The sequence below is a fragment of the Oncorhynchus nerka genome, linkage group LG23 (genome assembly GCF_034236695.1).
Source record: "Oncorhynchus nerka isolate Pitt River linkage group LG23, Oner_Uvic_2.0, whole genome shotgun sequence".
NCBI lineage: Eukaryota > Metazoa > Chordata > Actinopteri > Salmoniformes > Salmonidae > Oncorhynchus > Oncorhynchus nerka.
In genome coordinates, this window is record NC_088418.1 from 49120433 (window position 1) to 49134414 (window position 13982).

The window sequence follows — 13982 nt, forward strand, 5'->3', positions numbered from 1 at the left end:
TTTTCTCATGTGTTTCCTTTCATATTATTTTAGCCCTGGAGGCCATTGTGACATCCAGTGAGTGGGAACACAGGTAATCAAACTTTGTAAAAAAAAACTAAAAAAACATTATACTTAAGGTAGGTTTAACAAATGTTAAGTTTACTAATGCGTCCTTTCCTGTAATCACAGCTTTGCAAGCCAGGCGGAGTGTCAGTGAGAGGGAGGGAGGAGCTGAAGAGAGAGATCGCAGGTATAACCGATACAGGACAGGAGATCTTCAGTACAGGTCTAATGCATTGACTCTAGAGCTGGACGAGGGGGATGTGATCTACATGCGTCTCCCCTCAGGCAGGAGGCTCTTTGATCATTCTAATAACTACACCTTCAGTGGCTTCCTGCTCTTCCCTATGTGAAGGGAGCACCGTCAATTATGTAATGATTTCTGATGTGAACAGTTTGGATGAATCAATAAAGAGCATAATTTACAAAAAAAGCCAGACAATTATTTTGTTTACATTTTTATTTAAATGTTTTTTATAATTTAGCAGACACTCTTATTCAGAGCGATTTACAGGAGCAATTAGGGTTAAGTGCCTTGCTCAAGGGCATTGACAGATTTTTCACTTATTCGGTATTGGGCTTCAAACCAGCGACCATTTGGTTACTGGTCCAACGCTCATAACCGCAAGGCTACCTGCCACCCTCAGTCATTCACAGTTTACCAACATTGACGTAAAGTGTCTCCATCACAGGAGGTTGGTGGAACCTTAATTGGGGAGGATGGGCTTGTGGTAATGGCTGGAGCGGAATAAATGGAATGGTATCAAACACATAGTTTCCATGTGTTTGATACCATTCCCTTAACTTCAATACATCCATTATTATGAGCCGTCCTCCCCTCACCAGCCTCCACTGGTCCATTACTGTAGATATGCTTTTCTTTGTATTTCTGACAGTCACAATTGCAGAGGCGCAAACCCAAAACAATTTCAACCTCAACAGAAATGGAGACAGTAGTTTTTACCATTCCCTTCGTATGTTTGACATCGAGAGTTGCGGAAACACACACAAAAGCAGAAAAATGTTGTTTTGAACCCACAACCTCTAAGCGTTGAGGTAGAGATAGAACCACTACACCACCATCACATTGTTTACACTTCTCTTTGTATGTTTGACAATTAAAGTCGCGGAAATGTACACAAAAGCTAAGTAGACGAGGTTTGAAGCTAGAACCTCTTGGTCTCAAGGCAGTAATTGAACCATTGCACCACCACCTTCATTACATTTTATACCATACTCTTTGTATGTTTGACATCGAGTTGCTGAAACGTACACGATAGTATAGGAAATTAGGTTTGAACTTACAACCTCTTGGTGTCAAGGATGGGATTTAACCATTGAGCCAGCAGCTCATTCACATTTTTCACTCTTTGTGTATTTGACATAGAGAACTGCGGAAACACACAAAAGCATACATTTAGATTTGAGCCCAAAACCTCTTGGTCAAACAGCGGTGATTTAAAGGTACATTTTTAAAGTCATATAAAGTTGTTACATTTCTATGTTGGACATCATAAGAAAGTGTGCTGGTGAGCCAAGACCCCTCTTTCACCAGAAACCAAATGATTATGGATGGTGTTGATGGCCATTTCTATACAATGCTGACCACAGAGGTTCTGGACTTAGCAGTGACTTAATGGGATCATTTTATAATTAAACACATTCTACAGATCCCTTTCTATTTACAGACAAAAAGCTTGGCGATTTCTTCTCTCAAAAAACATAGACGTCCTATTAAGAGAAGTGACAAATCCTCCCTCGGTTTGAGGACATGACCACAGACTTTAGATTTGACTCATTTGAAAACATAAGGAAACCTAAGCATGACTTCCTTGGTAAGTTCCTGCTCATAGGCACAGAATCTCCAGAGTTCCAGGATGTTTGTGGTTGGCTCCACTCCTCCAGAAAAAGAGGGGTTGGGGATAGACGTGAATGACATTCCTCTGTACTGTACATTTTATTGACAGGCAGGAAGGTGATGGTTAACAGTCCAGACTAAGCATCCATGAATGTCACAGGACAGTGCCAAGAACCAAATTCCATTAGTCTTTTCTTGTTCAGTGGCTCTCTCCATTCATTTGCTTTTTTTGGCCTGAGGGTCTCCCATATTCATAAAGCATCTGAGCAGGAATGCTGATCTAGGATCAGGTCCCCCCTGTCCATGTAAGTCTTATTCAATGAGCTCTAAAAGGCTAAACAGATCTGAGATCAGCACTACTGAGACGCTTTATGAATACAGGCTCTGGTCTCAGCCTTGCCAAAGTATTCTGACCTCTCATAGTCCAGACTCCAGACTGTCTGTATTGAGTCTGTGTATCTGAGTGTGTATGTCAGTCAGTGTGCCACCCAGGCCTCAGCTGCAGCAAGGGTGATCGGTGACCAGGAGGCTGTCATAGCCGTATGTCTCCAGCAGGTGGAGCAGGAAGAGCCTGTCTCCGTGAGGGTCTAGCCCCATGGCCCTCACACTCTCCTGGGTTAGGATGGGCTCAGGGCTCCCTGCCACCTCACTGAGCGTCTGGAAGATACGGTTATTCTGCTCCAGGAAAAACCTGCAACGGTAAGGAAAAGTCACTTTAAAAATAAGAAATACTTTAAAAATATTTTTTTACTATGTTTTCATGGACATTTGTATTTAGTTTATATGTAGAAATAAATGGCTTAATTAAATGTAAAAAATAATAATAATAATAATAATTCAAATTTGAAGGGTTCTTTATAACGCCAGTTGTAGACTGGGTCCTGGTGTAATACACTCACAGAATGAAGTGGTCCTCTTCACTGGACACACAGTCTCCATTCTCCTCCTGAGAATATAACAGCATCTGCCTGGAAACACAATGCTGTCATTATTATCATCACTTATATCCTCTGTATCGACTACAAGAAGATAACATTAACAACATTCTCCCCCTCGGGTTGTTTTGCAGACTGTAATGTACCTCTGTTCAGTGAGTCTGCGGTACTTCTCTCGGTCTGCAGTGTTGAGCCGCAGTAAAGGCTTCAGACTCTCTCTGGTCGTCCTCACATTCTGGTTATCCACATAGACGTCGTACAGGTCCCGCTTCTCCTCAAAGATCTTCTCTGTGGTGCCTACACACACAAGCCCCTCAGGTTTATTGTAATGAGGGTAAAAAGTCTCAAGTGTATTCCGCTCAGTCTCTCATAGATGTGAAAGAAATAGACTGGTTGTAGAAGTGATAACAAAACCCTACAATGCATCCACCATATTGCTTTCACCCATCTTCAGTTTTCAGATCAGTGTAGATGAATTAAAGGGGAAGTTTACGACTATGAAAATGCCCTATTCCCTGACTCCAGACACTCACACGCTACGTAGGACAGTTCCGTATCCAGGGTATCGATGTCTGCCACGTTGACATAGAAGAAGGGGCGGAACTCTGGCACGGCCACGCCCACCCCCGGGATGGACACGTTGGCCAGGCAACAGCAGCAGTACACTAGGGAGGACAGGAAATAGAGAAAGTTAATGAATATGTATATAAAAGTGTATGTTTAAAAGTACATAGGTGAGTAGCATTGTGTTCTTTTGAGCATGAAGAAAACAAACGCAGCTGAGAAATTACTGTGTATGTCTGTGTCTGCATCCGTGTCCGTGTCTTTGTCTGTGCTTGCATCCGTGTCAGTGTGTCTGTGCGCGTGCATGTGTTAGTGCTCCCCCTCACCTCTATAACAGACCACCCCTACAGGTGGAGGAGAGAAGATGAGGATACGTCTCCTCAGCAGAGCTAACTTCCATAGGACCATGATCTGCTCCCCAAAGAACTGGATGAACTGAGACATGCAGCCAGCTGGGTGGGTGATCTGGAGGGAGGAGGAGAGCCACTGTCATCATCATCACCACCATCAATACTAGCAGCACAATGACACACACACAGAACCCTACCACCTGAAAAACCATTTCATATTCCCGTAATAGTAAACCACAACCTCTCACCTTCATCTCAGGGTGCATGCAGTGGTTGATTGCTGCTCCCCAGGCACTGCCAGGACATGCAGTAACCACACTCTCCCCATCGGGGGGCAGCACTGATCTCTTATCCTCAAAGAACGCCTCCAGGGGAGAGTACTGGCCAGGAGTTTTCAACTGGAGCCTGGATCAGACACACACACAAATTGAAAGTCATAGAGGCAATGTAAGCAGAATGCATGCAGGTCCTTATATTCGAGTAAGGGCCTGAGATGGACAGGAAAAGACAGGCAGAACGAAAGAACGAGACTGGGATAGAGATTCACATCAGGGGGTTCTAATATCACCTCTGAAGGGTTAATTCCAAAATATGGTCCATTTTAACCAAAGATTAACCGAACCAGTGGTAACGTAAGATTTGGGCTAATTTATAGCTATTAAATGTAAAGCCATTGTGTATCTGTCAGGGAATGGGTCTGTTTAGGAGTCTGGAGGTAGATTACCGTAATGGGGTCTCTCCTTGTCACGCTATAATAACAGTGTAGGTAGAAGTTGCTCCTAAACACTGATACAGGAACAGTTGTTCCCATCCCCCCTAATGATAAATTAGGATTGGGAGTAGGGTTCTCAGCATTCAGCATTCTCTCTTCAACTCTACTAAGGGTTGACATCTAAATTTCAATCTGTGTGTATAACATTGACAACTGAAAATGTGAGTTATGCATGCAGAGTAGACCTCATGTCAGGATCCATCCTGGCCTATCAATGCAACAGTAGTGTCCTTGAAACAACAGATGAGCATGCTACTCACACTAAAAAGTGATGGGCTTGGCTTCCTGTTAAGGCAGGGGCTGATTTCATGGTTTTACTGCTAACCTACAAAGCATTACATGGGCTTGCTCCTACCTATCTTTCCGATTTGGTCCTGCCGTACATACCTACACATACGCTGCGGTCACAAGACGCAGGCCTCCTAATTGTCCCTAGAATTTCTAAACAAACAACAGGAGGCAGGGCTTTCTCCTATAGAGCTCCATTTTTATGGAATGGTCTGCCTACCCATGTGAGAGACGCAGACTCGGTCTCAACTTTTAAGTCTTTATTGAAGACTCATCTCTTCAGTAGGTCCTACGATTGAGTGTAGTCTGCCCAGGAGTGTGAAGGTGAACGGAAAGGTACTGGAGCAACGAACCGCCCTTGCTGTCTCTGCCTGGCCGGTTCCCCTGCCATGACGGAGATCTTTGTGGCTTGTCTCAGGATGGTAAGTTGGTGGTTGAAGATATCCCTCTAGTGGTGTGGGGGCTGCGCTTTGGCAAAGTGGGTGGGGTTATATCCTGCCTGTTTAGCCCTCCCGACCCCTCCTTTCTATCCAGTATTTATGCTGCAGTTCTCTCTCTCTCTCTCTCTCTCTCTGACTCTCTCTGACTCTCTCTCACTCTCTCACTCTCTCACTCTCTCACACATACAGCCAGAAGAGGACTGGCCACCCCTCATAGCCTGGTTCCTCTATAGGTTTCTTCCTAGGTTCTGGCCTTTCTAGGGAGTTTTTCCTTGCCATGTGCTTCTACATCTGCATTGCTTGCTGTTTGGGGTTTTAGGCTGGGTTTCTGTACAGCACTTTGAGATATCAGGTGATGTAAGAAGGGCTTTATAAATCAATTTGATTGATTGATGGGCTAAAAACAACCCAATTTCGGTTATTTAGTAACCCATAGCTGGTTAAATAATGGACAGAACATATGTTGGGTTATTTTGACCCAGCCAATTGGGTTACATGTATAGCCCAACAAATTGGGATTACCCAAACATGGGTTAATTTAACCATTTATTGGTTATTACTCTCATGCTGGTTGACCTAGCAGGTGGGTATTTTCCGGAGGCTTGGTTTATTAGTGTGAGTAAATGTAATTCCTGTTCATCATGTTAAGTTTACATACTGCAAATTAAAATGTTGCTTTTTATTTGTATTTTTATTACACATCCTTCTATAATATTAAAGATGCACTACGCAGAAATCACTCTACCATTTCCTGGTTGATACAATTCTAATAGTTAGCCTAATTTCAGTTTATGTGACATGGGGTTTACATAGGCTTTAAGGGAACTCATATACTTCTGTAAGCAGCTACAAAAATGCAAATGTTTAACCATAACATGTGATAACTATGCAATAGCACAGATCAACAGGAATCACATTTACTCTCATGGGAGCCTAAAAAGAGGAAGCGCGAGGAAGAGAGAAAAAGAGAAAGTGCTGTTTTTTACTCGACAGTATGTTTGTGTACAAAATAGACTGAGTCTGAAATTGGCACCCTATTCCCTATTAGTACACTACTTTTGACCAGAGGTTGCCAGCACAACTTTTGACTCTGGTCAAATGTAGTGCACTATATAGGGAATAGGGTGCCACTTTCAGACTGAGCCTGTCTTGTTGAGCAGGATATCTGACACCCCTTGACTCTCACACACCATGTTTAATGCATGAGATAATTATAAATACCCAGGGAGACGACTGTGACTTGGGGAGAAAGAAAGAGAGACTGACATGAGAGAGGATACAGAGAGTGAGAGAAAGTGAGAGAGAGTGAAAGAGAGCATGGGGGATATAGAGCACAAGAAACAGAGAAAGAGAGATCCAGAGAAAGATTGGGAGAGGGGGAGAGAGGGTAGAGGGTGGGTGAAAGAGAGAGTATAAGAAAGAGAGATCCAGTGATAGAAATAGAGAGAGTGACGGGGAAAGAGCGTGTGTGAAAAACAGCGACCAAAAAAAAAGGGAAAGAGCAAGACAAAGACAGAGAGCAAAAAACAGAGAGGATGGATATCATCGACAGATAACATAACTTAAACGGGTTCTACCTGACTTGGTGTTCCAGGAAGCTCATGTATCGGTACAGCAGGGTGTAAGAGGTTGACAGGATACCCACAGACTTCATTCTTGCCCCCCTCTCCACCACACTCTCCACCACCATGTTGGCAAAGCACGCCAGGCCAAAGTACCCGCCCTTACGGAAGTATCTGTGGGGGGCCAGAGAGAGGAGCATGAGTCAAGCCAAGGGAACATACTGCCCTGACATTTGGCTGTTGTTTCTGCTGACCATCAGATATAACGTTTTGCTGTCCTGCCAAGGAGGCACAGGGGGTGCATCTAAATGTTTAATCTAAAAGCTCCTCCTCGCCTTCACTTGTGTGCTTTCCTTCATCAGCTTAGCTATGAAAGAACACGGCAGAGGAGAACAGGACACCGGTAGCATTCCCTATTGTCATGGCTGTTCCTGTGATTTCAAATGAGTTTAAATGAAGGAGACGAGGACAGGCAGCCTATTAGACTACTGAGGTGCATCCATAAAGCGAAAGGATGCCACTTTATACTATTGAGATGCACTCGGGATAGGTTCAAAATAAAGGAATCCAGTTAATATGATTGAGATGCGGCTGGGTGTACTTGCATGAAGTCGCTGGAGACTCTGTGGGAGCCGCTGGCCATAGCCTTGAACTCTACTCCCTCCAGGTTCATGTCCCCTGGCAGACACCACTCTAACATGTTACCTAAACAGTAAACACACACACAAAGGGGAGTGAAATTAGGCAATACTGTAGCTATGGTTACCACAACAACTGTCCTAAAATGGGGTGGAAATCTGTGCAAATCTGCATGTAGATCAACCAAACAACCTTAGGCCTCAAACTATTTGGAATAAGCCGTCATTACCAAATGAAGTCAATGCCCTCGTTGATTAAAGTCATTCAATCTGCAGTGAAATCCACAGGCTGATTCCCTCTCTCTCCTACTCACTCATTAAGAATGTATAGTCCCAGACAGTCTCAAGAATACGTACATAACAACTCATTGGTTGTAAAGCCGGTGGTCAGACATTATCAATAGATGTGTATTTCTAGTCTACTATGGCTTATCTCTCTCCGATATTCCGAGGTGAATGACAGGGGATGCCTTTAGGGTGTGGTCATAGAGAATTCACACATCCCCTGTGACTTTGGGATTCATGAGTAAGAATATAGAGGTCTTTGTGTTCAAGAGCATCCTCAAGGCGTAGGCGAATACCACATTATGACCATTGCATCCCATGGTTGGGGTCATCAATTCTCTGGCCTAGTTCAAATGAATACATCCCAAGCTCTCTGATGCAATTTCTGCAAACAATAACCAGTAGGCCTATAATGAACAATAAAAATAATTATTACATGCATGGATGCTATAGGCCTATAGATGTTACAAATTGATATACGAGTGTGACCATGCAGGTGTGACCATTCTCTAGGCAGCAGCACAGCACGAAAAAAGATCCGAGGTCCTCGACTCGACTCACCTGATCTTGTATCAAATGTCACCACAAACACGGCCACGATCGGATCCTTTTCCTCCCATTTCACCATGATATCGTGCGGCACCTCTCCTTGTCCTGGGGCCGGGGTATGGTCATCCTTGTCAAGACACTGAGCATCCCATTCCGCAGGGGTGGGGACCGTGCTCCTGGATGAGAGGGATGTGTCTATGCTACAGACTGCTGATGTGAAAGACCCAGGACCCCTCGGACTGGTGCTCCACCCTATCCCCGGCGCAGTGCATCCCAACGCCCGATTGTTGGCAGGGCTCGGTCCCTTGACGTCCTTCTCCTGTTCTGGTGTGGGAACAGGTTTCTCTGCGGGAGGAACCTCCTCCCAGTCCAGTAGCGGTGCCCGGTCGGACTTCTCCACCATTGCGGCTCAGCTGTCAGCGACCCCCGGCTTGACTCTGTGACGAAGGGATGCAGGAGAACAGAATCGTGTACAGACACGGAGCGGAGGCCATTCGTAATGCATTAGCTACGCGTTGGTTGAAATAAATCCATACTCACAATTGCAAATGTTAAATTGATTGATTCCGTTGAAACACAAGCTGTCTACTTTGTGTATGATAGCCTGCTCCTTTTGCATAGGGCCATCTAAATATGCACATCCACTTAGGTAAAAAAAGAGTGTACATAAATTATTATTTCGTTCTTTTGGCGTGCGTTCAAGAATCCACAGTATTATACGTGCTATTTGGAGGTCTTTCTACAAGACAAAACGTTTTGAAACGTTGTCATCTTGAATACAGCTCATTGTTCAGCTCAACACACATTCAATATAGTATTTTTTATCAGAACTTGCAACTAAATACTAAGGGGACAATTTGCTATAAAACAAATAATATTTATAGTTTCATGCAATTGTGTTTGAACTATTTAACATTTCAAAATACATGTCCGTTGTTGAATGTACTGACAATGAAACCGGTTTTTCCATTAATGACGTGTTTCTGCGACACGTCACTGATTTCCTTCAACTAGGGAAGCGGTGCGGTGTCGAGATCTACAACACTGTTGATCAAGGGTTTCGTGTCTTCAGAATGGGTACGTTTTTAAAATATATATCTTTAATCTCTTTTGAAAACGATACTGGGAATGCGCGAGCTATTCTGCCAGCTCCCGCTACGAACCATGCAATTGGGTCAATTGCTAAGTAACATAAATAGGTAGCAAACAAACAAACGCAATAATTATTGTCGTCTCACGGACAGCTACTGTTATTAAGTTGATCAAACTATCAAATCCCCTTGAGTCTGAGTCAATATTAATCACTAACTGGTCGTGATTCGTAAATACTGACAGTCGCTAGCTAGCTGTACTGTTAACTCGATGTGCCAACACGCTGAGTACTTGCAGCCCAGCTAATTTAGCGTTAAATCTCAACCTGATTAGTTGACAAAGGTTAATCACTGGTTATCTATCGCTAGTTATGTATTCAGCTAGCTTTTTAAAGTTAGAATGCAGGAATGTGACACGTATGTATATCATAGTAACCTTGTGTAGCCTCCCTGTATGCTGACTTCACGTCTACCAATAGGTCTGGACCTTTATGGCACAGACAGAACAGGATATAGCCAGCAAGACACTAGCTAGCCAATATAAACTCAGCAAAAAAAGAAACGTCCTCTCACTGTCAACTGCGTTTATTTTCAGCAAACTTAACGTGTAAATATTTGTATGAACATAACATTCAACAACAGACATAAACTGAACAAGTTCCACAGACATGTAACGAACCGAAATGGAATAATGTGTCCCTGAACAAAGGGGGAGGGGGGGGTCAAAATAAAAAAATTAGTTAGTATCTGGTGTGGCCACCAGCTGCATTAAGTACTGCAGTGCATCTCCTCCTCATGGATTGCACCAGATTTGCCAATTCATGCTGTGAGATGTTACCCCACTCTTCCACCAAGGCACCTGCAAGTTCCCTGACATTTCTGGGGGAAATGGCCTTAGTCCTCACCCTCCGGTCCAACAGGTCCCAGATGTGCTCAATGGGACTGTGATCCGGGCTCTTCGCTGGCCTTGGCAGAACACAATTATCCCTTCCTAAACGGTTTTCTAAACATATGGCCCTTTCTTATCAGCGAGAACTAACCTTTCAAATAAAGATACACTTACCGAGTTGACGTACTACACTTTCACCCCAGTTACAATCAGGTGTTCGGAGCGCTAGATGGACTGAGACCACCTGTGTAATTACCTGTCTTCCGTAAACAAGCGCTGTAATGTGGCGATATAGGTTTAGTGTTCCCACACGGCCATAAAGGTGTGTAGTAATTTAACCTTTTTTTTGTGTTTTGAAAATGATTTCTCGCCGATATGAAAGATGCGTGACTTTCCAAAACCGTACCACATGCGATGCTTGTCTGTCAACACTTATAGCAAGCGGCTCTTAACAAAAGTCAGCCTGGAAGAAGATACCTTCATCAATTGGCGCTAAAGGTAGTTAACGTCTATGAATGGGCTATACTAGCACGGATTGTCTGTGTAACTCATCTCATGTCCATATGCTCTAGGTGGGTGGTTTTCCAGTCTCTTCTCTGGCCTGTTTGGTACCAAAGAGATGAGGATCCTGATCCTGGGGTTGGACGGAGCTGGTAAAACTACCATCCTGTACCGCCTGCAGGTCGGAGAGGTGGTCACCACCATTCCAAGTAATTAACTTTTTTTTCCTTCTAATTTCTTCCTACTTTGAAAGACTGTTCACACAAGATCTGTTGCCTAGTTCCAGGCGCATACATGGAAAATCCATTAGTGTGCTCCAAAATGAGTTGAATGAGTCTCATAAATAGAGGGGTGGTTAAAGTGCATTCCTTTCTTTGCCATTTGTGCTCAAGGTTTTTAATCTCTGCCATTGTGTCGTACAGCGATCGGTTTCAACGTGGAGACGGTGACATATAAGAACCTGAAGTTCCAGGTGTGGGATCTTGGTGGACAGACGAGTATCAGGTAATTTCTATGAATATCACAACAAGCGTTTCCTGTTTATGTATACACACACAGACATTGTTCAATGTGAAAGGTAGACAGACGCTTCCTCAAGACAGCGCAACTTTCCATACATTATTGTGCCATACCTCTTTACAATTTAGAGCGTTTGGCCTACTTGCTTCTGCCCTTCGTTCTCCCTCTAACCTTCGTCTCTCTCCTTCAAACACTTGTATCTCTCTCCCAGGCCATACTGGCGTTGTTATTACTCCAACACAGATGCTGTCATCTACGTGGTGGACAGCAGTGACCGAGACAGAATGGGCATCTCTAAGTCTGAGCTTGTCACCATGCTGGAGGTAGGTCGTGTGGATAGGCCTACATTCATTGCATTGATAAGAGTGCCGGTGTCAATTTGTGTATGAGGCAGGTATACTGACTGTTGGTTGAGGTGCTCTGGAGAGCAACTTTGGGCAAATAGTAATGCTCAATGCATTTTCTCCATATGACTCTCTCTCTCTCTCGTTGTGTGTGTTTGTCTCTTCAGGAAGAGGAGTTGAAGAAAGCCATCCTGGTGGTGTTTGCAAACAAGCAGGACATGGAACAGTCCATGACCCCGGCTGAGGTGGCCAACTCCCTGGGCCTCCCCGCCCTCAAAGACAGGAAGTGGCAGATCTTCAAGACCTCCGCCACCAAGGGCACGGGCCTGGACGAGGCCATGGAGTGGTGAGGGTTTGCTTGACATTATAGCCATGTAGCAGACGCTCTTTTCAACAGCGATTTACTACACCCGGATTTAACATCAGCGATTTGAGTTCTCCTGGTCTAGAACACGCTGTCATCTCCAGTTGGTTAACCAGAGTCCCACTCACTGTGGGTGAAATAATAACCACATAGCATATTAAGAGGTAGAGCAGAGGTTATTTTATCACATGTAGAAGACATGCTTCTACACCTGCATTGCTTGCTGTTTTGGGTTTTAGGCTGGGTTTCTGTACAGCACTTTGAGATATCAGCTGATGTACGAAGGGCTATATAAATACATTTGATTTGTCCTGTCCTCGTGGGGGTAGAAGCTGTTTAGAAGCCTCTTTAGAAGCCTCTTGGACCTAGACTTGATGCTCTGGTACCGCTTGCTGTGCGATAGCAGAGGAACAGTCTATGACTAGGGTGGCTGGAGTCTTTGACAATTTTTAGGGCCTTCCTCTGACACGCCTGGTATATAGGTCCTGCATGGCAGGAAGCTTGGCCCCAGTGATGTACTGGGCCGTACGCACTACTCTCTGTAGTGCCTTGCGGTCGGAGGCCGAGCAGTTGCCGTACCAGGCGATGGTGCAGCTGTAAAAACCTTTTGAGGATCTGAGGACCCATGCCAAATCTTTTCAGTCTCCTGAGGGGGAATAGGTTTTGTCATGCCCTCTTCACGACTGTCTTGGTGTGCTTGGACCATGTTAGTTTGTTGGTGATGCGGACACCAAGTAACTTGAAGCTCTCAACCTGCTCCACTAAAGCCCCGTCGATGAGAATGGGGGCATGCTCAGTCCTCCTTTTCCTGTAGTTCACGATCATCTCCTTTATCTTGATCAGGTTGAGGGAGAGGTTGTTGTCCTTGCATCACATGGTCAGGTCTCTGACCTCCTCCCTATAGGCTGTCTTGTCAGTGATCAGGTCTACCACTGTTGTGTCATCAGCAAACTTTAATGGTGTTGGAGTTGTGCCTGGCCATGCAGTCGTGAGTGAACAGGGAGTACAGGAGGGGACTAAGCACGCACCCCTGAGGGGCCCCAGTGTTGAGGATCAGCATGGCGAATGTGTTGTTACCTACCCTTACCACCTGGGGGCGGCCCGTCAGGAAGTCCAGGATCCAGTTTCAGAGGGAGGTGTTAAGTCCCAAGGTCCTTAGCTTAGTGATGAGGAATCATGTCATCTGCATGTTGATTTACTATTACTCAACAATGTTTGCTCTCTCTATCTCTCCATAGGCTGGTGGAAGCCCTGAAGAGTAGGCAGTAAAGACAGCCCACACCTCTTGTTCTCTGTAAATACTCCAGAACTCCTGTATAAAATACTTCCTGATTGGACCGCTCAGGAGGACCAGTGACTGCACTCCTTCCAGGGGCACGTTCAGTACGCAAATGTTGTAAATAGAAATATCGTGAATAGAGCTGACGTGAATCCTTACTCTACATGTCACAGGTTCTACACAATACATTTCTATATGAAGGTTCCAAAACGTTGTGCCCTGCTGAACACAGCCCCGCCCTATCCCTGAAGCCTTCACCATGCCTAGCCCCTCCATGCCTTCCAGCCTGGGATAGAGAGGCTGCAATATAGTATATTACCTTGTCCCAAAACACTTATCGCCCATAGCCCTGTGGCGTTTGCAGATCGGAAGAGGACCGAGTAATGTGGTGACGGCTCCACATTAGACCTCCAATTGGATGTACGGCACACATAGATTATATAGTATCTTCTGCCATTTTTGGTGAACCCTTCCAGTTCCTTCTGATCTGTAAACACCGAGGGGTCGGGGGCAAAGAACTGACTGGCCCCTTCAAGGAAGAGGACCTGAGCAACGTTACTGCAGCTGGTGCTGTTTTTTATTGTATTACTCATACTGAATTATTTTTTATTTTTTTTAATTTCTTAAACTCCTGTTGGGTGTGTAAATAAAGTTTGAGGTTGTTAGTTTAGGCCTTTTCATTGGAATGCTCAAACTTTAATGTCAGTTGTTG

General features: G+C 44.6%; 2 protein-coding genes across 3 annotated transcripts; one reads left to right on the forward strand and one right to left on the reverse strand.

Annotated features, from left to right (window-relative positions):
• Nucleotides 1-484: 484 nt before the first annotated feature.
• Nucleotides 485-8997, reverse strand: LOC115106981 (DENN domain-containing protein 11-like). Of its 2 annotated transcripts, XM_029630246.2 has the most exons (10): nucleotides 8824-8997; nucleotides 8296-8720; nucleotides 7417-7516; nucleotides 6827-6985; nucleotides 3998-4154; nucleotides 3726-3864; nucleotides 3369-3500; nucleotides 2982-3132; nucleotides 2800-2868; nucleotides 485-2591 (listed from the first exon to the last, which is right to left on the reverse strand). In XM_029630246.2, the coding sequence occupies exons 2-10, from the start codon at nucleotides 8684-8686 to the stop codon at nucleotides 2396-2398; spliced, it is 1494 nt and encodes a 497-aa protein (XP_029486106.1). In that variant the 5' UTR covers nucleotides 8687-8720; nucleotides 8824-8997; the 3' UTR covers nucleotides 485-2395. The 2 variants fall into 2 exon arrangements, with proteins under 2 accessions (XP_029486106.1, XP_029486107.1); XM_029630247.2 differs by having other exon boundaries at nucleotides 8296-8997.
• A 257-nt stretch (nucleotides 8998-9254) lies between these two features.
• On the forward strand, nucleotides 9255-13935 carry LOC115106982 (ADP-ribosylation factor-like protein 1). The gene is made up of 6 exons (XM_029630248.1): nucleotides 9255-9360; nucleotides 10836-10973; nucleotides 11187-11268; nucleotides 11495-11606; nucleotides 11795-11973; nucleotides 13230-13935. Exons 1-6 carry the CDS (start codon nucleotides 9357-9359, stop codon nucleotides 13258-13260), a joined length of 546 nt encoding a protein of 181 aa, XP_029486108.1. The 5' UTR covers nucleotides 9255-9356; the 3' UTR covers nucleotides 13261-13935.
• Nucleotides 13936-13982: the final 47 nt, after the last annotated feature.

Excerpts from the sequence above, each read along its gene's own strand:
- LOC115106981 (XM_029630246.2), bottom strand. The coding sequence starts at position 8,686 with ATGGTGGAGAAGTCCGACCGGGCACCGCTACTGGACTGGGAGGAGGTT. Across the intron at positions 3,133-3,368 it reads GGAACTGTCCTACGTAGCGT|GCACCACAGAGAAGATCTTT; the intron begins GTGAGTGTCTGG and ends TTGTGTGTGTAG. Across the intron at positions 2,592-2,799 it reads GAAGAGGACCACTTCATTCT|GTTTTTCCTGGAGCAGAATA; the intron begins GTGAGTGTATTA and ends TTACCGTTGCAG.
- LOC115106982 (XM_029630248.1), top strand. Across the intron at positions 11,607-11,794 it reads AGCTTGTCACCATGCTGGAG|GAAGAGGAGTTGAAGAAAGC; the intron begins GTAGGTCGTGTG and ends TTGTCTCTTCAG. Across the intron at positions 11,974-13,229 it reads CTGGACGAGGCCATGGAGTG|GCTGGTGGAAGCCCTGAAGA; the intron begins GTGAGGGTTTGC and ends ATCTCTCCATAG.